General features: G+C 44.4%; 1 protein-coding gene and 1 long non-coding RNA gene across 3 annotated transcripts in view; both read left to right on the top strand.

Annotated features, from left to right (window-relative positions):
- The first annotated feature begins 670 nt into the window (after positions 1-670).
- On the top strand, positions 671-4,528 carry LOC149914968 (uncharacterized). The gene is made up of 4 exons (XR_016459996.1): positions 671-837; positions 1,159-1,349; positions 1,731-1,983; positions 3,946-4,528. It is a non-coding gene; the product is annotated as an uncharacterized LOC149914968 (long non-coding RNA).
- Positions 4,529-5,187: 659 nt separating this feature from the next.
- MAP3K3 (mitogen-activated protein kinase kinase kinase 3) overlaps positions 5,188-22,625 on the top strand; it is a 40,400-nt gene continuing 22,962 nt past the window's right edge. The window contains exons 1-6 of one of the 2 annotated variants that reach the window (XM_031600929.2): positions 5,188-5,341; positions 12,661-12,782; positions 13,135-13,224; positions 16,298-16,338; positions 19,156-19,255; positions 20,099-20,212. In XM_031600929.2, coding sequence (XP_031456789.2) covers positions 5,338-5,341; positions 12,661-12,782; positions 13,135-13,224; positions 16,298-16,338; positions 19,156-19,255; positions 20,099-20,212 — 471 coding nt within the window. In that variant the 5' untranslated portion in view covers positions 5,188-5,337. The remainder of the gene's footprint in view (positions 5,342-12,660; positions 12,783-13,134; positions 13,225-16,297; positions 16,339-19,155; positions 19,256-20,098; positions 20,213-22,625) is intronic. The other variant, XM_031600930.2, reaches the window with a different exon arrangement.

Below are 22,625 nucleotides of genomic sequence, written 5' to 3' on the forward strand. Positions count from 1 at the left end.
CTTCCTCATTTTGTGATGATCTACCTACCATGTTGTTGTTGTTGTCACTGATTTGCCATCTTTCCCCTTCATTAGGACCAGTAGGTTGCTAAAAGGTGTCAGCTGGTTAGGATGTGGAGGCTAACCAATCCACCTGTTCCTATAGACACGCTGCCCCTTCAGTGATGAAGACTAGAAGTCTATAAAATCCAGCTGGAAGCAACCAGTTTGGGTCCTAATTAAGTCCTGTGGGAAAGACTACTGACAACTTTTGCAAATTGGGCAGACGAGTGCAAAAATTCAGGAGCTGGTAGAAGATGAGAGAAACAGACTGCTTGTCAGTGTAGCAAAATAAGTGTCATTAAGTCCTGGGAGGAATATGTGTAGAGATGAAATAACAAGAGGTTCTCTACCCTAAGGAACAACTGACATCTGGCACGGCTGGCTGACTTGCTGTGTGACCCTGGGCAAGGTACAGCTGTTAAGAGCTGTAAGTAAAGAGCACTTAATTAATCAGTGATCAGTAAGCGGCTTGAAAATACTTGAAAATTAAAGATGTCCTCAACAGTAACAGAATAGTTATAATACAGTGTGACTGTAACAAGATTGTGCTTTAATCTCGTGCAGGTTTTTTTGTGCTGCTCCATATGTGGCCCAGATTGCCAGTTCAGAAGCAAATCATAATCTAAAAGCATGTAATATTTCTAACGTCCTTCCCCCTCTTCCTTCCCTTCAGTTTTGCGTGCTCCACGAGGAGGAGAATGTCTCCTATTTTTTAACCAGACAGCTTCAGAGCCCCCTCTGCTGGAGTGCTGACAGCAGGAGGACAGACATAGCTTGGCCAGCAGAACAGGACAGGTACCAGCTGCTCTTCGGGGGCTGGGGAAGGGGAACACCTTTTTAAGGATGAGTTTCATGTAGTTGATGTGCTCTACTGGAGGCGAGATTTGGCCGGTTCATGTTGTATCGCTGTCCTGAAGCTGGATTACAACGTTGGTTCTGTTAGTTTTCCATTAGTACTGTAGTCAGGATTTTCAAACTGTTGAGAACGCCCAGGAGAGCATTAACAAAACAAGAACTGCCTGGAACCAGTGAGATGATTCTTCTCGGAATTTCAGAATGCTTTTCTGCATCATCTGAAGATTTATAAAGTTTTTTTTTCTCCTCCCCCTCCACCAGTTTACTCTTTTGCACAGCTCTCTGGCTGTGGAGATGTACAATAAGGAAGTTTTGGCATGAGACAACATTCAGTCTGGAGACTGCTAAGCTCCCCAGGAAGGATGTGTGTACCTAAACAAGAAGGGAAACAGGAAGGAAAGAAGAAATAGTACATCTGATAGCAAGGACAGGAGGCTCTTTGACTCAGACAGGTATGCTTCAGAAAATGGAAGTGCTACCAGAATAGAAAATATGATGGCACAACAATTAAGAGTCTAGAAAAAGATGCCAGGAGCTGAATCCCAAAGGGCTCCTCAAGTCTTCCTGTGCAACTTTTAACAAGTCACTGGCTCTCTGTGCAGCGCTCTTGAAGTCCCTGTTTTCAGGATTAATTTCCTTTTATTGCTTCGTGCAGTGTAACAGCATTAAACAACCCTGTAAAGTTCTTTTAAAACAAATGAGCTGGCTATAAACACAGTAGCTCCTGGGGAGTCTGGGTGAATACCTATGCTGATGATTTTACATAAGATATCTCCAAACAATCTGGTCACCATTATGTTGAATTAACTATGCTTTGTTGTTGCTGTTTACAGAAATGAAGCTTCTCTTCTGGAAAACAGCAGCTTTAAAAGGATGTGGGCAATCTGAGTGGAAAACCACAGACTATCAGCTTGTACCGTGGTGTTACTGTAAAATGAATAACCTCATTCTTTTGCTCAAAATTGGCATAGCATTGAGTAGAGAGTAAAAGTGAAAAAAGAATTATTCCTTCTTTTTCCCTGAAGATATATAAAATGGGCATCTGCTAAATTTCCATGACAGAGCTGTGGCTGCAGTTGAGAAAAGGTATGCCAGTTTGTCTAGGAAAAATAATGTGAGGAGGGAAGTCTGCATTGCCCCCCTACCCAGACAGTCTAATGGCACTTGCATATAGACAGTGTTGTGATAATGTCTCTAAAAAGAGAACAGAGATGCAAAACAGCAGTGTTTGTCTGCTGGTGTATATGTCAGGCTAGATAGGTGTGTGAAGTAATGAACCATTAAGGACAGATCATTCTGTTTTCAAAGGAAGAAAAAAGCTTGCCTGAAATCCAGGCTTTCTGGTTAACTGCAGATGGAAGGAGCACATTTTACTGGGGTGCCCATCTCCTGCCATCTGCTGGGGTCTCTTGGCTCACTGGCACCAGTTGCAGCTAGCAAGTTTGGTATCTCTTTAATTAAGTAAGCCAGCTTTCTACACAAAGGGCTTGCAGTGGGTTTTGTGTAGCAGGACTTTGGCTGAGCATTTCACATGAAAGCATGTAAGAATTGGAAGACAGATGAAAATATTGAAGGGTAAAGTGACTGTAGTGTGTTTTGACATCATAGCTGATGCACTGGGGAATTAACTCTGAGTTTCTCCAGTTCTAGCGCTGCAATTAATCATTAAAACCTTTCTATAACTACTTTGGCATAAAAATCAAGCGTGATAATTAAATTTGGTGATGAACAGAAGTGGGAAGCTTCACTAATAGTAGGGAACTAGAATATCTTAGGGAATTGATGGCTTTGAAGAGTGAGAAACAGACAGGAGATGAAATTTAGCAGCAGAAAGTGCAAAGCTGTGAACGTAGAGGTAAAGATAAATTTGTGAAAGATATGAATATTTGGAAGCTAGTGGGGAAATAGGCTGGATTTACTTAGTTGTTAAAGAGTAGCAGTGAGCCTCTGTGAAAATGCATTTAGAAAAATTGGTCTAATGGCAATAATGATGATGCTGTCATATAAGAGAGAAGAACTAAAATTAGAATAGAGGACAAAAAAAAAAAAAAGGCTACCAGGAAGATACCACAGAGATTGTATTATTAGAAGAGTTAAAATGGCTTACTCATCTATTAAAGGGAACCTGAAAGGGGATATGATTATCTTGATGTATTTAGAGAAGAGAAAACACCAGGGAAGATGAAAGGATAATCTTGGCATGAAAACAAATAGCTATAAGCTGGGCATGAATATCCAGGAAAACTAGAAAGACTTTTCTAATTTCAGAGTGACACAAGAGATGCTAAAAATGAGTCTAAACACTGGCAGCACTGGGCTGTTTTTTTGGATGGGAATTTCAAGGTGATATGTGTGGAAGCCCTCTGGACCAAAAGCAGGGCTGAGATGATTGGCTTTGTGCACAGCTTCTGGCCCTTGACAGGTCAGATCTGTTGATCTAAGCATTCCTTTACAGATGGATTTTCTACCTAGTATGGCATAGTAAGATGTTTTCATTATCCCAAATAACAGGTAATGTTATCATGATTTGGTCATACCCTGAACTCCTTCTGGTCCTGCACTTTCCCCCACTTTTGAGAAATTTTCCTTTCCAGTCCAGTTTTCCTTCCTGTGCTTTCCAGTTGAGGCAGCCTCTCTGACGTTGCTGTGTTGCTGGTGAGTGAAAACATTTAAAAAACAACAAGCTTGCAGCTAGATGTCTGCCAGATAGACAAGCAGCTGCTGAAGCCATCTGCTCGAGGTGGGTTTCCCAGCAGCAGGGTGGCCATCACTGCATCAGGGAAGGAGAGCTGGACTTGTTCTTAATAAAACAAAACCCCTCTGCTGTCCCTTGTGGAGAAAAAAACAGTATCAAAATACATCCCCCAGGTGGAATGGAAGCAAAAGCAAGGGCAGAGCAGCCGAAGCCTGGATGTTGTTTTTAGAAGATGAGTTGATTTATGAAGTTTGAGGTAGAATTACTAGGTTAGATTGGACAGTAACAGCAGTTCTTTGCCCTAAAATCTGTGAAAAAAAATCTGTTGCATGGCATGTTTGTTTTGTTTTCAGTAGGAATGTATTCTGCCTTATGGTCTGTCTGCACGTGGGGAGGAGGCAGCTGGGAATGCTAAAACCAGGAGAGAAACAGTCAGCAGGAGTCTATCAGAATGAATGGGACAGGTGAGCAGTTCCACTTCTAACAGCACAACCTTTCTCATTAATATAAACTCCTAAATGAAAGGGAGGGCACCGTGAGCTCCAGCCTCGTGTACTTAATTAAATCTCAGTGCAGAAGGTTAAATCCATGTGAATTTATTTTCATATTGAATAACTTCAGCGGAGGCACTGTGTGATTACAGCACCTAGCAGCACCATGGTGGAAAATTTGAAGCAGTGCTTTGGAAGACGTATAAAAGGAAAAATGACAGCAGTGTTTATTCTGTGACTTGGACACGTGTCCCTTCGTGCAGCCTGCAGGGAGCTGTGCTGGGATGCTGGTGGTAACGGGGCCTCATGGAGGATGGCATCTCTTCCCACAGCAGGACTCTTTGCTGCCTGGGATGGTTGGTTGATGCTTTGCTGAATCTTGATTTCAGTGTTTTCTGGGCTTCTTTCTGTTCTGGAACTGTGGTGGTTTTCTGTGCTTGTGTGTATTGCTTTTTTTTTTTCTTCCTCCTTTTTTTTTTTTTTTTAAAAGTCTGGTTTTTTTTAATAAGTGAATTTCTTTCGTAAAAAGAAAAACCCCAGCCGTGGTCATCGGTGGGGCAGAGGCCATGAACTGTGTTCCCTCCCCCCATCAGCCCCAGCCTTTCCCGGCGCCTATTGAGCCCGGGCAGGCAGGGAAGGGCCGGCAGCGGCGGTTCCTGAGCCCGGCTCGGCCGCTGCGTGCCGCGGGTGGGCGCTAGGACCCGGCGCTGAGCGCGGCCGGTGGGCGGGGCTTCGCGGCCGCCCGTCATTCTGATTGGCAGCCGGCTGAGGGCCGGTCCCGTCCGGTGGCGGGCGAGGAGGCGGGGCCAATTCCGCGAGCGGCACGGCCCCCCGCGATTGGCGGGCGACGCTCTGTGCGGCGAACCGATTGGCGGGCGGCGCCGTCGGGTGGGTGGCTCGGCGGCGCGGATTGGCCGCGAGCGGCGGGTCGGCCCCTGTGATTGGCAGGCGGCGGCGGCGGGTGCGCGGCGGCCGCCGAGCGGTTTGTTTTGCTCGCGGCCCGGGCGCTTCGCGGCGGCGGCGGCGGCGGGGGAGCGACCGGCACCAAGCGAGGCTCGCCCCGCCGCGACCCGCAGCCCCGCCGCCGCCGTGGGAGCCGGAGCGGGGCCGCCGGAAGGAGGCGGCGGCGCGGGCCTGGGAATGTGGCGGCGGCTCTGAGCCCTCCCCCTCGGCCCGGCCGCCATGGAACCGCGGCGGTGACAGCGAACCTCAGCGCGCCGCCGCCCGCCCGGCGCGGGGCCGCCGCCCGCCGCCATGGGTGAGAGCGGGGCTGAGCGGGGGGGGGGGGCGGCTGCCGCCTCGGCGGGGCCTGGGCCGCATCCCGGGCGGCGGGGCGGGGGAGGGCGGCGAACGGGGCGTCGGCTGGGGGAGGAGGGGGCGAAGCGGGGGGCGGGGGGGGAAAGGCCGGCTTCGGGGGGTCCGCAGGTCGTGGATGTTGGCCGTGGGAGGGCGGGCGGCGGAGGGGTGGGGGATGGGGGGGGATGGATGGAGGGGGGGGGCTGCGCAGGTGGGAAAAGTGCCTCGAAAAGCGGCTCCTCCGTGGGTCCAAATCGTCGTTTTTTTGGCCGTAAAGAACCGCTTCGTTTTTACCTTTTTTTTTTTTTTTTGCTTTGCTTTTATTATTGTTGTTGTTGTTGCCCGATTGCTTTTTGTTTTTATTTTTGCTTTACTGTGGTGTCCCTCCCGCGTTGGGACTTAAAGAAATGTGGCTTTTCTGAAGCAGAGTTGACTCATCTGTTGGCAGGGAATCGCTGTGCTACCTGCGGGAAGAGCTGCGCTGCTCTGTGGGCTGCAGCTTCCACTCGGTGCTGTGGGAACTCAGCGTTCAGTCAGTGCCTGCAATGAGTTGTCTTACGTGTATCCTGACTGCATTGCAAGCAGTGTTTCCTTCGTGCCCTGAGACCGTCCCAGGCACAGCAACACCTACAAGAAAACTGTGTTTTGTAAATGCAGTGAATGGGCAGATCTGTCAGCAGGCTGCGCCTCTCTAAAGAGAGGAGCGTTACCCATAGCAGGACAAGGGGAAATGGTTGGAAGTTGAGGGAGGGGAGATTGAGGTTGGATGACAGGGGGAAGTTCTTTACTGTAAGAGTGGTGAGGTGCTGGAACAGCTGCCCAGAGAGGCTGTGGATGCCCCGTCCATCCCTGGAGCTGTTCAAGGCCAGGTTGGATGGGGCCCTGGGCAGCCTGGGCTGGTGTGAAATGTGGAGGTTGGTGGCCCTGCATGTGGCAGGGGGTTGGAGCTTCATCATCCTTGAGGTCCCTTCCAACCCTGGCCATTCTGTGATATCCAGGTAGTGTCCTCTCTGCGGGAGCCAACCTGATGCTGCATAACTCAAACAGAGCTTCCATGGAAGTGCTTTTTGGGGCTGTTGGTTGCTTCTTTGTAAACACGTGAGCTCGGGGTGAAGAAGAACATTTCCACAAAGCACTGCAGCGTGGTGTTGCAACTGCAGTTCTGATTGACGTGAAAGGAGAGATCGAAACTCATTAGGCTGTTGTGAGCAGATCTTTTAAAGACTGTTTTGCAACAGGCTGTATGACACTGAGTTTTCTCCTGCCTTGTTACTCATGAGATTCTCTGACAGATGAGTGCTGCCAATGAGAGGTCAGTGCTGCAGGTTGCTGAGCTCTGTTGATGCAACCACAGCTGGCTGGTGGAGAATCTCAGGCACTTTGCAGCAAGGGCTTACAGCAGTTATTTCCAAACCTGTGCTTTCCAAACAGAGCTCCTCGGCAGCAATAGGGGCACTTGCTTCTAAAACAGAGAAATGTGCGTGTATGTGGGAAGCAAAGGGGAGAGCAGCACTCAGGCACAGAGTAAAGTGCTCCTTGCAGGCCTGCTGCTGCCGAGGCTCTCTCCAGCCTGCTCTGCTTTCCTGCCTGTGTCACTTCCTTCCCTTGGCTCTCGTTGCCCGGTGCTGCACAGTGACAGCCCCCACGGCCTGGGGACGGAGGGGGCTGAGCCCAGGACCAGTCAGTGCCAGCTGAAATCCACACAACTGGGGGGAATTTCTCAGTGAGAAGAGGAACCTCAAATACGTATCCCGGCTTCATAGGGATGCTCTGATTTTTTTAATTTTTTTGTCTGAATCTGCAGAGAGAGTCACTTGAGATTTCCTTAAAACAGAACAGCCTTTTGTTACCTCTAACGCTCTGTCATAAAACAGTTCTGCTCAGTGACACGTTGTGAAGGGCTCAGAGCTCAGCTTTTCCAAAAATCTGCTTTCAGAGCTTTCAAACAGATTCTCTTTTAAAAAATCTTACTTGTTGCCGTGGTTCTGCTGGTGGGATAGCAAGCAGCATTGCTGTGGTGGCAGCAGATGGCAAACACGTAGATGTTTGCTCTTCTCAAACAACTGCAGCATCGTGCCTTCTATTATCATGCTATATAAAATAGCATCCTGCTTTATAGAGGTTTACAGACTTCCTGTTTTTACCACTCTGCAGATGCTTTTACTTCGGGTTTTTGGTTGTGTGTGTTTTTTTTTTTTTTTAACCCTATTCCTATTTTGTGCCATTGCAAACACACCGACCTGCTCTGCCCTGTGGAGCAAACCCTGTATTGGTTGAAATAAATGCGTTATGCGGATGAAGGTTTTCTCTGTGAGCAGCAGTTCCCCTTTATCGATGGTCTAAAACCCGTAAGTGTAGTTTTTAAAACATGAGAAGCATTTCCTGGACAACATCTTTGAGCACAAAGCAGAGCTGTGTTTCCCAGACCTGCTGGAGACGTAGCAGCACAGGGTCCTTCAGTGAGCTTCCAAAATTGCTTATTTTTTATTTGTGATAACTTTTGCATTGTGTGATTAATGTGATGCTGCTGCAGATACTTCCTCAAAGCCAATCTGTGGAAATCCTCTCTTTTGATGGAAAGAAAGAAGTATTCATGCTTGGCAACGTTAAATCCATCACAGTGTTGTCCTGAATGGAAACATTTCTTCCTTAGGCAAATCCATATTTCACATTATTTCTTGTTTTTTTTAACACAAAATTACTCTGTTTCCTACCAAACCAACAGAGGGATGAATTCTGTTGTCTATATTGTTAGATGTGGGGGCTGATAGCCCAGTGTGTGGTTACTAACATCACAGAAGCTCCACCTGCTGCTGCACGGCATTGTGTACTGCGTGGTATAAGATCACAGCCTTTAGCACTTGCCTGCAGGTGAATGGAGCACCCAGCACTGATGCAGGCCTTGCTGCTCACCAGAACATTCTGCTGCTTCCCAGCTGCTGCCATGAAGAGTTTCACACCTCAGAGTTGTGTCAGTCCACAAGTAAGCTAGTAAGTAATTCTTTGCACAGCTGAGTTACAGCCTGCATCAGGAGGCTGTGGATGCCCCATCCCTGCAGGCATCCAAGGCCAGGCTGGATGTGGCTCTGGGCAGCCTGGGCTGCTGGTTGGCAACCCTGCACATAGCAGGGGGTTGGAACCAGGTGACCTTGTGGTCCTTTTCAACCCAGGCCATTCCGTGATGTGATTCTATGATATGATCCTATGATAGGATGCAGATAGCTGGTCAGATGCGTGTCCTCTCTGCCCACTTCCTCCAGCAAATGAGAGACTTTGACAATCAGCCACAGTGAGCACAGCCTGGGCTTTGGCACCAAGCACCGAAACAGCCTGTGAGTGCATCTTAACTGCTGCTCCTTGTTTTGCACTGAGGTGCCGTGATGTTTAGATGCAGTTTCTCATTCATAGACTTATTATTTGATTGACTTGATTTCGTGTCATGAGCGTTCAGTTAGAAGCTGTTTTCATAGCTGTTTTGCTTGCCCAAAGGAACCCTGACCGTCTGCCAAGACAATCTCTTCTTCATCCTCCTGGTAGCCAGCCAAACCCAAACTGTGCTGTAGTGGAAAACTTGCATCCCTGCTCCTTGCAGTGTGCCTTGGGTGCTGGAGCTCAGCAGTTCACCACTCCATCGGTGTCACAGTTTGTTGTGCGGCCCCTATTGGCTGCCTTGCTCTAAGATTATGCTTAATACCAAACAAGAGGAAGGAATGAGAGTAAACTGGAGATGCTCCAGCGAGGTAAAAGGGGAAGTGTTCAGATGTAAGGTTGGAAACAATTTAAAAATAAAAAAAAAAGCAAACTGTGCTGAGAAGAGAAGGCTGCGGGGAGACCTCACTGTGGCCCTCCAGTACTGGGAGGGAGTGTATAAACAGGAGGGGAACTGCTGCTTATGAGGGTGGGCAGTGATAGGACAAGGGGGAGTGGTCTTAAAGTGAGACAGGGGAGGTTTAGGTTGGATATGAGGAGGCAGTTTTTCAGCCAGAGGGTGGTGAGGCACTGGAACAGGTTGCCCAAGGAGGCTGTGGATGCCCCATCCCTGCAGGCATCCAAGGCCAGGCTGGATGTGGCTCTGGGCAGCCTGGGCTGCTGGTTGGCGACCTGCACATAGCAGGGGGTTGGAACCAGGTGAGCATTGTGGTCCTTTTCAACCCAGGCCATTCTATGATTCATTCACAATCTTTTTTTCACATTTTTCTCCCACAAGGGGTTACTGAGTGCTGAGATGGATCCTAGCAATTATTTCCTTTGGCTGAAGTGCTCTTCAAAAGCAATCTCTTGCTTTGGTTGTGTTACTTACACCCCTGGTATAAAAGACAGTGTAGTTATTGTCCCATCTGGCTTGTCTTGGAAAGCAGAGATTTGGGGGGGTGGGGAGGAGTTGGTTTTGTTTTTGTTTTTCCAAGGAACTTCATTGTGCTCTGCTTTCCTTTTTTTAAGAGTTTTATTCTCATTTAACACCTCCTCCAAGAGGGATGGGAGTTCTTTCCATCCCCATCTCCAGCCTGGCCTGCCTGCTGTTGCTGTTTTGATGGCGGTGCTCAGATGTGCTCACATCAGCTTATCTTTGAATTGCTACAACCTGATCAGTTTTCTCTCTTAATAAATGACACAATGCCTTGTCAAAATCCATTGTAGTCCATCGTAGTCTTTTTCTCAGCAATGCTGAGAGCAAATGTGGTGAATGTAGGATCTCAGAACGTGGACTCCAAAGCTGCCCCCAAGTGAGCTTCAGCTCTGAGGAGCACTGTGTTGCATTTATTAATTCCTGATACGATCAGAATCGTTGAAACAATGAATTTGTTTGTTAATGGTCCCTCGAAGCCCCAGAGCTGAGTAACCCTGCTGTTGGAGCTGCTCTGTGTGAAGAGCTTCCAGTGGAACACAGGCACATTGCTTGGATACTGAATGCCTCCAGTTGTTCACCTGGTGTCTCTTCAATGTGTCAAAGCACTATCAAGCTCTAATGCTATCAAGAAGGCCGGGTTTAACTTAACTGGAAGAGTTTTAATGGGAGTGCGATCCTGTTTTTTTAATGGTTAAACAATAGCTCTTGCCTTTGGGGGAGGAATAAAGCTGCCTCTCAGGAAAAGTGAAGCAGAGGAGGGCTTGCTTTGCCTTGCAGCATATGGTGAAGGCACGTTGGAAGTGCTGCTGCTCCCTGCAGAGCCCTGAGAGACCTTCTGGGCAGGAACTGGAGAGAAAGTCAGTGTGGTTTCTGTTCAGGCTGGGACGAGTTTAGGTGTTACCCCCATGCACACAGGTCTGTTTTCTTCTTTCTTGCTTCTAAATGTTGGTAGCATTCATTCCTGCGTGCTTTAGAAGCTGCGTACATCCCGCATCTGTCATCCTTAAGCACTGCAAAGATCTAATTTGCTATTGAGACATTGTTTAATTCTGAATCCAGTCTTCTGCATAAAACATAAGCTGTCTTTATTGAGAGACACCCATGATGTGAAACTGAAGGAACAATTACTCCCAACGAGCCTCCTTACAGAGAAATGCAGGCACAGGCCAGTCTGCCACTGAGTGTCCAGCAACTGCTCCCCTTTCCAGTGAACACCTTTACCCATCCCAGTCAGTGTCCTGACTTGTGAATAAATGTGTAGCATAAAAATACTCATTTCAATTCAGACCAGTTAAACTGATACGTTTAAGGACCTCAGAGAGAAAAGAGGAATCTTATGTCTCAAAAAGTACCTGCTGTACAAGCAGGGTGACTGGTCCTGTCCCATTAGAACCAAACTTCACGTGCTGAATTTGGTTTATTTTTATAGAGCATCGAGTAATTCAGGATTGTTATGCTTGCAGAAGCAGGGGATTATTTTCAGTAGCTGTTAGAATCATAGAATCATCAAGGTTGAAGAGACTGCTAAGATCACCAAGGCCAACCATGACCCCTCCCCAGCACACCACTGACCACATCCCTCAGTGCCACATCTACCCTGGCATGCCACATGAAAAAAAGTGGAATCCCACACACTTCCCATTTGGAAGTTCAAACCAAATGGTGCTTTCTCCATTCTCATCTGTACCAAATGGTATTTTTTTAATAATGTAAAATAGATCTGGATTGAATCGTGTCACTGAGCCCCATTTTTTGTGCCAGAGGTTCAATCTGAGCATCAGAGTCATTTTGCAGCTATTAGCAAGTCTTCCCTTCCCTGGCATTGATGTGCTTTCTGAACAGGCCGTGGCTAATTAAGCAAGGTGATCGGTCCAACCTCAGGTGGCAGAGCTGGTGGCATCTCCTGGCTGTGCAGGTTGAATGGTGTGTGTCATCCCACGTTGTGCAAGCTTTATTATTCTAAAAGCCAAGTCGCCCACGTAACAAACCAGCCTGAAGCAAGAGTGAAGGATGTTTCATTCTTCCTGAGCTCAAAGTCACCCCAAACAACTCTACCCAGGACCTCCCATTGCCAACACCAGTTAGAACACCTTCATGTTGGCATCCACCACAGCTTCTATGCATTTTGCAATGGAAGAACTCTTTAAATTGGTTACATCAGGAATCTTTAGCATCCAAAGTTAATTTTCAGACTGTAGTATGCACTGAAATGTCTCCGTGCACGTTTTTATTTTCTTGCATTTGCAGGGGCCTTGAATTGAACTTGCTGCATCATGGCTCTGGCAGCAGACAGCATTCTTGGTGATGTGCAGTTTGAATCTGTTCAGTAGACCTTGTGGTATCATAAGAAGCTTTGAACTTTGGTCCATCGGCTTCTTCTGGGGAAGGAGAGAACCATTTTGAGGATATCAGTGCAGACAGAGTTGAACTGAGATATTCTGTTTGTCCAAATTTTCATTTTCTTTCTATTGGCCGTAGTCAGTCATGCTGGCAAGCAGGAGTTTGAAGGTAATGGGATGCACAGTTGGAGGGAAGAGATTCTTACTGGGTTTTCCTTGGCAGAAGCACATCAGACTGCTCTTCTTAAATGACCTGTGATGATGTAGCAAATCTGTCCAAGTGGGACTGTTTGTTCTGAAGGCATCTTAACAGAACCAGGGCCCTTGGGATGTCTGATTCTGTGATTTGTTCTGAACCTTTGTCACCAATGAAACCTCTTGTGACATCGGACAAGTGACTTAAAATTGGTCTGTTTACTACTTCAGGATCTTTGGTTGTTTGTTTTTTGTATGACTAAATGAAATTACAGTGTGTTTGCAGAGATCTCTAAAAATAAAGAGTTGTCTTTCTGGAGCCAGCAGAAAACAGGCACAGAAGTGTTACAGTTGATGCTCACACAAGCTGCTCACTATTAAAATTCCTGTGCCCCACAGACGAACAAGAGGCCTTGAACTCCATCATGAAGGACCTGGTAGCACTCCAGATGAGTCGACGCCACAGACTGGCTGGATTTGATACCATGAAGAATAAAGACACCTCTCACTCCAACAAACAGGTAATGGGATATTTAATGAGTGCTTGGAATCGGTACCTGGGGGCAGAAGGAACAGAGCAGGCTGACAGTGGGACTAATGACTGAATTCTGCCATGTGCTTTTAGCATTACAAGTGAACAATTCCTATTCTTGCTCAGGTGTTGCCAGCATGGTAGCTTTGTTCATTTATTTACCTTCATGGCCTAAGGAAGGTGCAGTTTGGATGTTTTGCAATGTCTCAGCGTTCCATCTTCCTCCCACATGCATTTCTGATGGGTTTTGGTCTGTGAAGATTAGCTAAGAAGTTTAACAAGTAGTTTTCTGGTCTGTGCTGCCTTTTTATTGAAATGACTTTTTCTTTTTATTCTTAAAGAAAAAGCACAATGCCAGCAGTCCACCCCTCCTGGGCAGCCCTGCAATAACAAACCAGTGTGCCTCTGCAGTGGAAGAAAAAAAAATTCCGGTAAGAAAGTTTGCTTCCTGTTCAATATTAGTGATTATAAATTAGGAACGTGTTTTAAAATTGTGTGTGGCAACCTTTACAGGATTCACTTCAGTAGATGTGAGGGCCAGAGAGCTTTTCTTTACTGTCATGATACAATAGTAGCATGTGGTTCTCCCTGTAGTGGAAATAATACTTAAACTCAGAGGGAAGCAGAGAACTGAGAAGCAGTAACGATGAAAAGGAAACAAGTATTTCAACTTGTGATTCAGCAGAGGGTCACTGCAGGTTAAAGCTGCATAAAGCAATCTGTTGGATAATGAACTAATGTCTCATCTTCACATGAGTCAGACTGCATACGAATACAGAATGAAGAGCCTGATAAAAGTGAGTCAGACTGAAGTTGATTCAAGAACAGCGAAGGGGATTCTCTGAGAGGTCTGGCTTTAGTTAAGGTGTAATAAATCTTGCCTCTGTGAAAAAGGAAACAGCTCTTTACAGGTGTCTGAATAGAGACAGCATCCTCCTCGATGGTGAGGATTGGCTGGAGTTACCCAGACATGTGTCACATGAAGAGAGAAATGAAAGTAGCCCTTATGTGAGTATGGGGATGCAAAATCCATTTTCCAAATGAAATACTTGTCCCAAGGTAATAAGTGGCAGCATCAATACTTCAAAGCTTATTTGGATTTATTTTACATTTCTCTACAAAAGAAAACAGTCTCTAGTAAACTATTACATTTTCTTTCTGGTAGAAAGACAAGGCAGATTAGTCCAGTTCTGGCATTATATGCTGCTTATTGTTTGAATGAAATACCTCAATTTAAAATCAACACTTTCAGTCAAGAAGTGTTTGTCCAGTAGTGTCTTGAAGAATTAAATCAAGTTAACTGCAGTTGGATTGAGGTTAACACGAGAAGCTGCCTGTGTCAGTAAAATTACTGTTTCCAGTTACATACTTATTACAGGCTTAAACTTGCTGGAGCAGGCTGTAAAGTACGTGTCTGTCTCTTCCTTGTGCTTTGTCTGCTCGTAATCTTTTCGTTCAGCTGAGATCTGGGATTTCCTTGAGTGTGCTGGACAAATCCATAGACACAGCAGTACAGAACCCTTTCCAAGTCATGTTGAAATGTAATTTCAGAGAAGTCTTAAATCAAAATCTGTAATCAGTCTTTATGATAGTACATCATAGAACTGGAATACTAAAACCCCAAACTTGGATTTGTTTTCTTGCTCATCTTTTAGGATAGCTTATGGGAGTCGCTTCAAAGAGAGTTTGTATGGGTGATAGGTTCCCCATGCTTCCAGAGGAAATGCACAGTGCTAGACATTTAACTATTCCAGGTTCTCTCTGAAATGTAAACACTTCAAATCACTTCAAATTCCTTTCCTTAGATCTTAGGAAAGTGAACACAAATGGCTGGTGTGTGATCCTTCTGGAAAGCATAATCAGGAGACAGATGCCAGATTTTGTCAATACCCATGATCACTTTTTTCTCCTTCCCTTTATTACAGATTACAGGTTTGAAAGGGTGCAGTGGAGGTGAGAAAGATATTTTAGTTTGTTCAGATAGCAGCAAGTTGAGGAACAGTTTCTGTAGAGCCCTAAAGATCTTTTAGTGCTGCCTAATCTTGACTAATGAGAATTTTGTCACTTAGCTGTTTCATAACCTAAAACTCATCTTGAAGTCAGAAATTTAATCTATAAAATGACTGCCATTTAATTTCATCCAAACAGATCCATTTAGTTCACTTAGACCAGACTACTTCAAATAGTAGAGAGGAGGATAATTGAGAGCCTTCCTTCCCAGATAATCCTATTACAGAGGGATCATTCCTCCCTCCAGACAAGAATGTTTCATCAATAGTTGACTGGTGGGCATCATTTATAGCTTTTCATTCCTACACTGCTGCATTTTTCCTTTACTGTTCAATTAAAACGACTTCTCTAAAATTTGCTTCATTTTGCTGCCTTTCTTCCCACATCTGAAAAAATGTCTTTGGTAGAGTTGATGTGCAAATTAGGCACCAGCAGGTTCTTATTGCTCTGACTGGGGAGCTCGTTTGTCACGATCAATTATGTACCTGTGGTGCTGCAGGAATGCTGTGTGCTGGCAGTAATTGCATAGGTCCCTTTGAACTGCATTCTTGACCACTGGGCCTGCCAGATATTTCCTCTCACTGAAGAGCATTTCCTGGCCACGTTTGTTTTGAAGTTCCTAGATGTGTGATTGCCTATTGTCTGAGGCTTTCACAGATGGCTTCATCCACCCCAATCACACAAATCGTGCAGCAGAAATTATGGAGTCTTATCAGAGCAGATTTTTCCCTTTTATTTTTATCTTTGCGGCCTAAATTGGGATCTGAACTTTGAGCTCCAGAGTTGAAGTTCAGCAGGTTGACCCTTCCGTGTCATGCAGCACCTTCTGAGTTTGCAGGGAAATGCACAGGTTGTGCAGTTGGTGTTTTTAACCATCTGCCAGAGAGCAATGATATCCCCTTTGCACTCTCAAATGGCTCTCAGAGGTTTGCTTATTTGTAACATCACTGAGTCCAGGAGCTGAGTTTTAGCAAAAGCAGAGGCTGTGGCTGCAGTGTGAACAATGTCATCTGTTCCCTGCGTGTGTCTCTTTTCTGCCATGACAAACAAAACACACCTTGAGACCTCACAAAGAAAATGAGCTGCAGTTCAGCTGAATGTGCAGTTGGGTGGTATTTCAGGCTTCTGTCACACAGTGTTTTAGATTAATTTTCCTCACCATTAAAATATACTTGTGTCTTCCATATGACAATGAATAAAATTACAACTTAGCTTTTACCCCTTCCCTTCTCTTTCTCCCTTAGCAATTTCTCCATTCCTCACGGTTCTGTGTTCACATCTCATCCTCTTAATCGTCCACCATCTACTTCAGCTTCCATGCAGAAAGTGACCACATTTGTTGTGTTCTGGCTCACTTTCTGAGGAGTCAGTGCCTGCTGCTATCACCTGCTTTGTGTTTGGGCCTTAAAACCATCATGTGGGCCATTCGTTTGCTTTATTTTTGGTGGTCAGAGTTTCGTTGTGAACTAACCTCTAGTTCTTTCTTTTATACAGAATGACGTAAGGATAAAGTTTGAATATAATGGGGAAAGACGGTAAGTCTGTCTGCACTTCTTTCCTTGTTTCCTTGTTATTTCCTTTGATGCTTGATTTTGAGATACTTTCTGTTGTCAAAAAAAAAAGGAATCAGCTAAATTAGCACTTTCTGTGTTTACAGTATTGTTTCTAGGGAGTAAAATTCAGCTCTCTGTGGTTATTCATGAGGTTTTCTTACTGAAGTACGAAGGGATGTTCCTGATTTAGTGCATCATGTTAAACCTCAACTGCTAGTAAATGTTTGGAAATGAAACAAAGCAATAAACAGTGTTAATAAGCACTTAATGCTTTCCCCTCTTGTTCATAGTTTGTTTTTCATGGTCAGCCTTCAGTTTGAAGCATTCTCCTTGATGAGTGCAGTTAGGAGCAGAGCTTGTTAAAGCTCACTGTATTGCAGCAACTGATGGAGTGCAAGTATTGTATCAGTGGGAAGATATAATGATCACCTGGGCATATCAGAAGTTGGCCTCAAAAAGCCACTGACTTTTTTCTCTATTGGAGGAGAGCTTTATCAAATGTAGGTATTTTTCTTAGAACAGGAGAGCAGAGGTGTTTTTTTGTGGGTAAAGCAGACAATAAAAACCAATCTGTAAACTTTTCCTCAAAAATAGAGAATAATGAATCCTGTGGCTTACAAAAAATAATAATAATTTGGTGCTCAAGAGGAGAATTTTAAAACCAGTGCTAGCTGGGACCTGGCACTGCCTCTGCCTGCCCTCTCTGCTCAGCACTGCAGGGTTGGAGGCATTGTGTGGCTGCACGACTCCCCATGCTGCTGTGTTGTCACAAGGCAACTCGGAAGCAAACTCTTGTCACCACTGTCCTGTCATCTTCTGTGTCTTCTGCCAGGACACGTTTAAGATGGCTCAGAGCTCAGGGGAGAAGAAAGCCTTTTCTTCAAGTAATGTTAAAATGAAAAGGTTGATTGTGCATTAGTCTAATTATGCAGCTACGCTTCCCTGAATTCCCCATTCCCAAAGTGGTATGCAGTTACAGACAGCAAGCTTGCACCGAGAATGTAAGTGTGTGTGCTTGGTTTCAGAGGAGCTGCCAGATCTAACCACAAATATTTAAGGTGGTCAGGCAGGAATGGGCTCCTTAAACCCTGCAGTCCAGGATTTTGTGTTAGAAGAGCGCGTGGAGTTTTTTAAACTAATAGAATTTGTGGCACCTGAGAACAGCTCTGCTTTTTAGTGCCTTGAGTGTAGAATGGAAGCCTTTATAAGGGACTTCAGTCCAGCTGAGAGCTAAATTACGGGGCCAGAGTACTGTAATTTCATGGATGGGTTTCTTACTAATATGTAGAAAATGTTATTGTGGGCTGCTTTTTTAGCAGGGACAATTATTTCTAGATTGCTGAATGTTGTAGGTCTGGTAGCAAGATTCCCTTCCTGGGCAGTGGCTGGGAAAGCCAACTAACACTACAGCTATTTAGAACAAAAGCTGCATGCAGTGCAGGGATACTGAGTGCTGACAAAGCTGGGTGGATGGACGTTTTGGAAATTAAGCATTTTGGAAGGAGATGGTGAGGCAGAAGAGCTTGTAGCATAAGAGCTCCAAGGCAGAAGAGCTGATGACCGTCTGGGTCCAGTGCATGGGCTGATTAATAATAAGGTGCTGAGCACTGGACATCATTGGTTTGCTAAAATGAGGTCTGATGGGTCATGAGCTGGAGTTACCATTGAATCCTCCAGTTCCTGATCCAGCATATTTAATTTACTGGATATTCTTCTAGAAGAGATAAAATAATCTATTTCTATGAATGTCAAGGTAGCAACTTTCTGATAACTTGGCAACTTCCTACAGCAGAACATTCCAGCAAAATAAGCAGTTGTAGAAGCTTTCCTGGTACTCCATTTTACTACTTAGCCTAAAGCATTGTAGTTTTTATTCCTATGTAGGCAAAACAGTAATAAATACCTAGCAAAGAAAGCTCTGCTACAGTTTTCTGAAAAGCATGCTTATGCCATGGTGTTCATCAGGGTTTCTTAGGGCAGCTGTGGCTGTTGCCACATTGTGGCACATTGTGTGGCATTGTGTGAACCCACATTGTGGGTTCCTTGAGGCCATTGGTGTGTGTAGATTAGGACATGGTGCCATTCAGCTGGCTAGGAAATGGCTGAGTCGTAGGACTGGGATGTTAGTGGGCTGTGAGGTCTGGGCTCAGAGCAAGCAATCAGAGAATCAGGGAATGAGGACATTCAGATGCCTTTGTGTCCTCCTCCTGATGCCTTCTGTCAGGAGCTCAGCACTGACTTGCTGTGGGAAAGTTTGTAGAAACCTTTCAGTTGGAACACGTTTTGGAAAATAGAAGGAAGTGCTTTTAGTTCAGGTATCAGAGTATTTAAATCAAAACATTCTTTTGGGTTTTGGGGCCTTCTGCTGCTTTTATTGCAACTCTCACTGAATTTGTTTGCTTGTGTTTACTGCTTGAGGCGGTGTGCTTTAAGCCAACATACATAGCGTGTTTGTATCCTCTTCCACGGAAGAAATGGATTCAGTAAAGGATATTTTTCTCCCCAGGAACAAAGGCATTCTATTACAAACGTTTAGTTGAATAAATCTGAGATTGAATTTTGTGTTTTGACAAACCAACTGCAAATGCACCAGAGATCAGGAATCCCTTGATGATTAATATCAGTTCAAGAATTCCTTGATAAGTAATATCAATTCAAGTCAGAGAAAATAATTACTTACTTGAGAAAGAAACATTCAGATGGGATTGGTGGTTTTGTTTGAATGATTCATCCATCTAATTTGATTGCATTGTCAGATACATGTCTGATCTCGGTGTTTTTTTTCTGTTCTTGTTTCAGAATTATCCCGTTTGTCCGTCCCGTGCGCTATGAAGATGTGCAGCAGAAAGTGAAAACAGCCTTTGGGCAGCCTCTGGACCTCCACTACCTGAACAATGAGGTACAGAGCATCGTTGTCAGTGCTCAAAACTTGTGACAGGCTCTGTAGGTGATATCTCCTTTTTCCATCCCAGATTCTGTGCTGACAGAGCATCACATTGATGTCAGTGTTGTACAGGCATCAGCATCTCCCTTCTTCCTGCTGGGGTTATTTGGGAGATGCTAATGGGGAGTTTGCATTTGTCTCTGAGGAGCTGGGTAGTTTGTGCAAATAAGATAAAGTATTTTAGGATTTCTCACTCTTTTCCCTGTTTTTTTGTTGTGGTTTTGCCCTTGCATTGTTAGAGACTGCATCCCTAACGAAAGAGATGCCAAACCTTATTCACCAGTAGAAGCTCAACAAAAATAAAAGTGGTTCTTCATTTTTAACAACATCCAAATTTTGAGTTGTGAGTGGGGTAAGAACAGAGGGTGTCTGAGGAAAATTTCATGGGATTTTCCTAGCAAATTTTAAATTCCTCTTTAATTCCCCTCTTTTAAAGTCTAAATCTTCCCTGTATTAGTCTCTTAGGTGAAACCTAGCTTTCAATTGACTGTTAGATCTGGATTCATACATATTCTAAGACTGTTGTCATCAGGGAGGTTGGGGCCTGACTCTGACTTGTTCTTGGATAGCTGCCTAAGGGAAATTTGCACGGGGTGAACCACAGCTCTGATGGTATGGAAGGAAAGCCCTGAACAAAAAGACAGTGGGAGAGTATTGTGATGAAAGCTCAGTCAGAATCCTAGCTTATATTGTAATTTTATTTTCATTGTTTATATTTTCTTTAAATTCCTCTTATGGAAATAGATTCATTTTTGCTGTCCTTTCTAATGTTTTTTTGTTTGTTTGTTTGTTTTTCAGCTTTCTATTCCTTTGAAAAACCAAGATGACCTGGATAAAGCAGTAGATCTCTTAGACCGAAGCTCTAATGTGAAAAGCCTTAGAATATTACTGCTTTCTCAGGACAGAAACCATGTAGGTAACAATTTCTATAACTGCAGCGAAATGAAGGGCTTTACCCTCTTGTCTTTGAAAAGTGGTAGTCTTAGCCAATAGGAATTAGTAAGATTGCTTTGCTTCACAGATACACACATGAATATATTTATTCTCTTTGTTTTGACTTACCTCTAGGGTTTGTTCTGTGAGTTTTTTGTTCTTTTTTTTTTGTTACCCACAGCAGGTGTTTAGGGACTAAAACACTAAAAGGAGATTTTCAAGCTGTAATTATGAAGGACGTTTTATGCAGAGTACCCAATGACTGTATGCAGAAAACTCATAATGAGTCTGGTTCATAGAGAGGAGTTGGGTTTTTTTTTAGTTTTGATTAATGGCACAGTGTCAAAACTGCACATAATTAGCTTGTCTTTAAGAAAGCACAAGTTGTTCTTCATGACAAGCTATTAGCACTTTTATTCTGGATGGGAAGTCTCCTGATGATTTTTTTAGCTCTGTAGTTTACTGCTTTGAATCCAGTCTTACTGTATAGAAACTGAGTTGCTTTTAAGCTCATGATGGCACATAAGCACGTAAGATGAATTTGATTGTGTCTTGATTCACTGTCCTGGCTCACAAGGGGCTGTGGCAGTGAATTTCAATGTAGTTTGCACTTTTCAGCAGAAAAGACCATAACATGAAAAGTAAGGGAGGAGTGAAAGTGTTTAGGTTTATTTGTTTTTTTCTTTTTGAAGTTAATGTCATACAGCTTTTAAAGCCAAAAAGCCCAATAGCTTAGGTATTTTATTTGCAAATTATTAAATTCTTTTGCACAGCATGACACAAAACACTACGCTGTCTTGAAAGCTCTGCTGATCATGGCTTGTCAATCTGGAATGTACATCTCTGTTCAAGATTGCAGGCTGTCAGCTCAGGCTCTTGGAATAATCACACCTGTAATTCTTAGAGCTGTCAGAAGAATAATTTTTTTCATTTTCAATTTTTGAAATTGATAATCCGTGTTAATAGACAAATAAATATCTCCAGGTGTATGAACAGCAGTTTCCCAAGTGTCTGGGTGCCAGAATCTGGAAGGGGATGGGGGGGGGGTGATGCTGTTCTTTGTCCTATGCCCTTTCCCTGAGCATTTGTAACTGGCTGCTCCAAGGACAATGCTTGGCAAGGAGACCTTTGGTCTGACCTGGTGCAGTCAGACTGCTCTGTGTTGTCAGGAAATGCTCTGCGAAAGGTGGCCTCTACTTTTGGTATTACACAGTGAAACAGTTCTTTTACAGCCCTCTAAATTTCAATATCTTAAGGCTACTAACCAGATGTTACATGATACTGCCTAAACTTTACATAAGCCACCAAAACTTTCCTACAGTAAATGCTCAGCAAGTCTCATCCCTGTACCAGCCAGTAGCCTGTGCTGTGCTGATGTCCTTTCATTAGCTGTTTTTTCCCCTTTGGCTCAAAGCAGAAACAAACAGTGAAGTCTTCACTAAGTGCCACTGTTTCCCCCCTCTCCTCCGACTTCCTTTTCGTCTCTTAGTTGTCTGACAGGAGAGTCCTCCATGTGATAAAGCAAAAGCCCAACAAGTCTGAAGGAGGATTCTTGGCTGCATGATCTCATCCCACTGAGAGAGCGGGAAGCATTATTTTTCCTGAAGTACAGGATGCAGATTTTGTTTTGGTTGTGCTCTTTTTCTTTTTCTGGGGATGGAAAGGTAATGCCGTGACTTTGGCACTAATATGTGTATAAACCAACTTAACTTTACAGCAGTAGCTGTGTGACTTGTACTGAGAGCCTGTGTTTGTGAATATTGTTTATATTAATTTCCTTGTGCCTCTTGCTGTGGCTCACGTGTGCTCTTCCTTTTCTCAAGAAACTCAATCCTTTGTCCTTTCTCTCTGTTTGGAAACTAATGGGAAGAACTGGTTGAGTTGAACAGCCAGAGCACTAAAGCCAGACTGTTCACATAAGCAGTGTGACCTGTGCACCCCTTATTCAGCTCCCATGAATGTACTCATGACAACAGTTTTTGCAATTTAAATCTGACTCCCTCCTTATTGAGTGCAAAGGGTTTTGCTTTTTGAATGAGCAGCAGTTCAGTACTTTTTTGATGTATGGCCTCACATCTCATATGCCAGTCCTGTTCAAATGACATGTCTCCTTTCACTGCTCTGCTTTGAATGAAATGAAGGCACCATAGAGAAAGGATCTTTAATTACATTATGTCTATGTAGGTTCAGGAAAGGACGAAGAAAGCATTCATCTTGGTATCTTCAAACTCTTTGTGCTCTTAAATTCTAGTATTTTTGCTCTCTGAGTAGTCACTACACTTTTAAAAATTGTAGGGTACCACATTGGTAGGTAAATGCTTCTGAAAGTGCAAGATTCCCAATTTATCTATGCTGGCTAAAGTGGCTGGTAGAAATTATAGGTTTGTCCATG

The sequence above is a fragment of the Phasianus colchicus genome, chromosome 26 (genome assembly GCF_987193195.1).
Source record: "Phasianus colchicus chromosome 26, bPhaCol1.hap1.1, whole genome shotgun sequence".
Lineage (NCBI taxonomy): Eukaryota > Metazoa > Chordata > Aves > Galliformes > Phasianidae > Phasianus > Phasianus colchicus.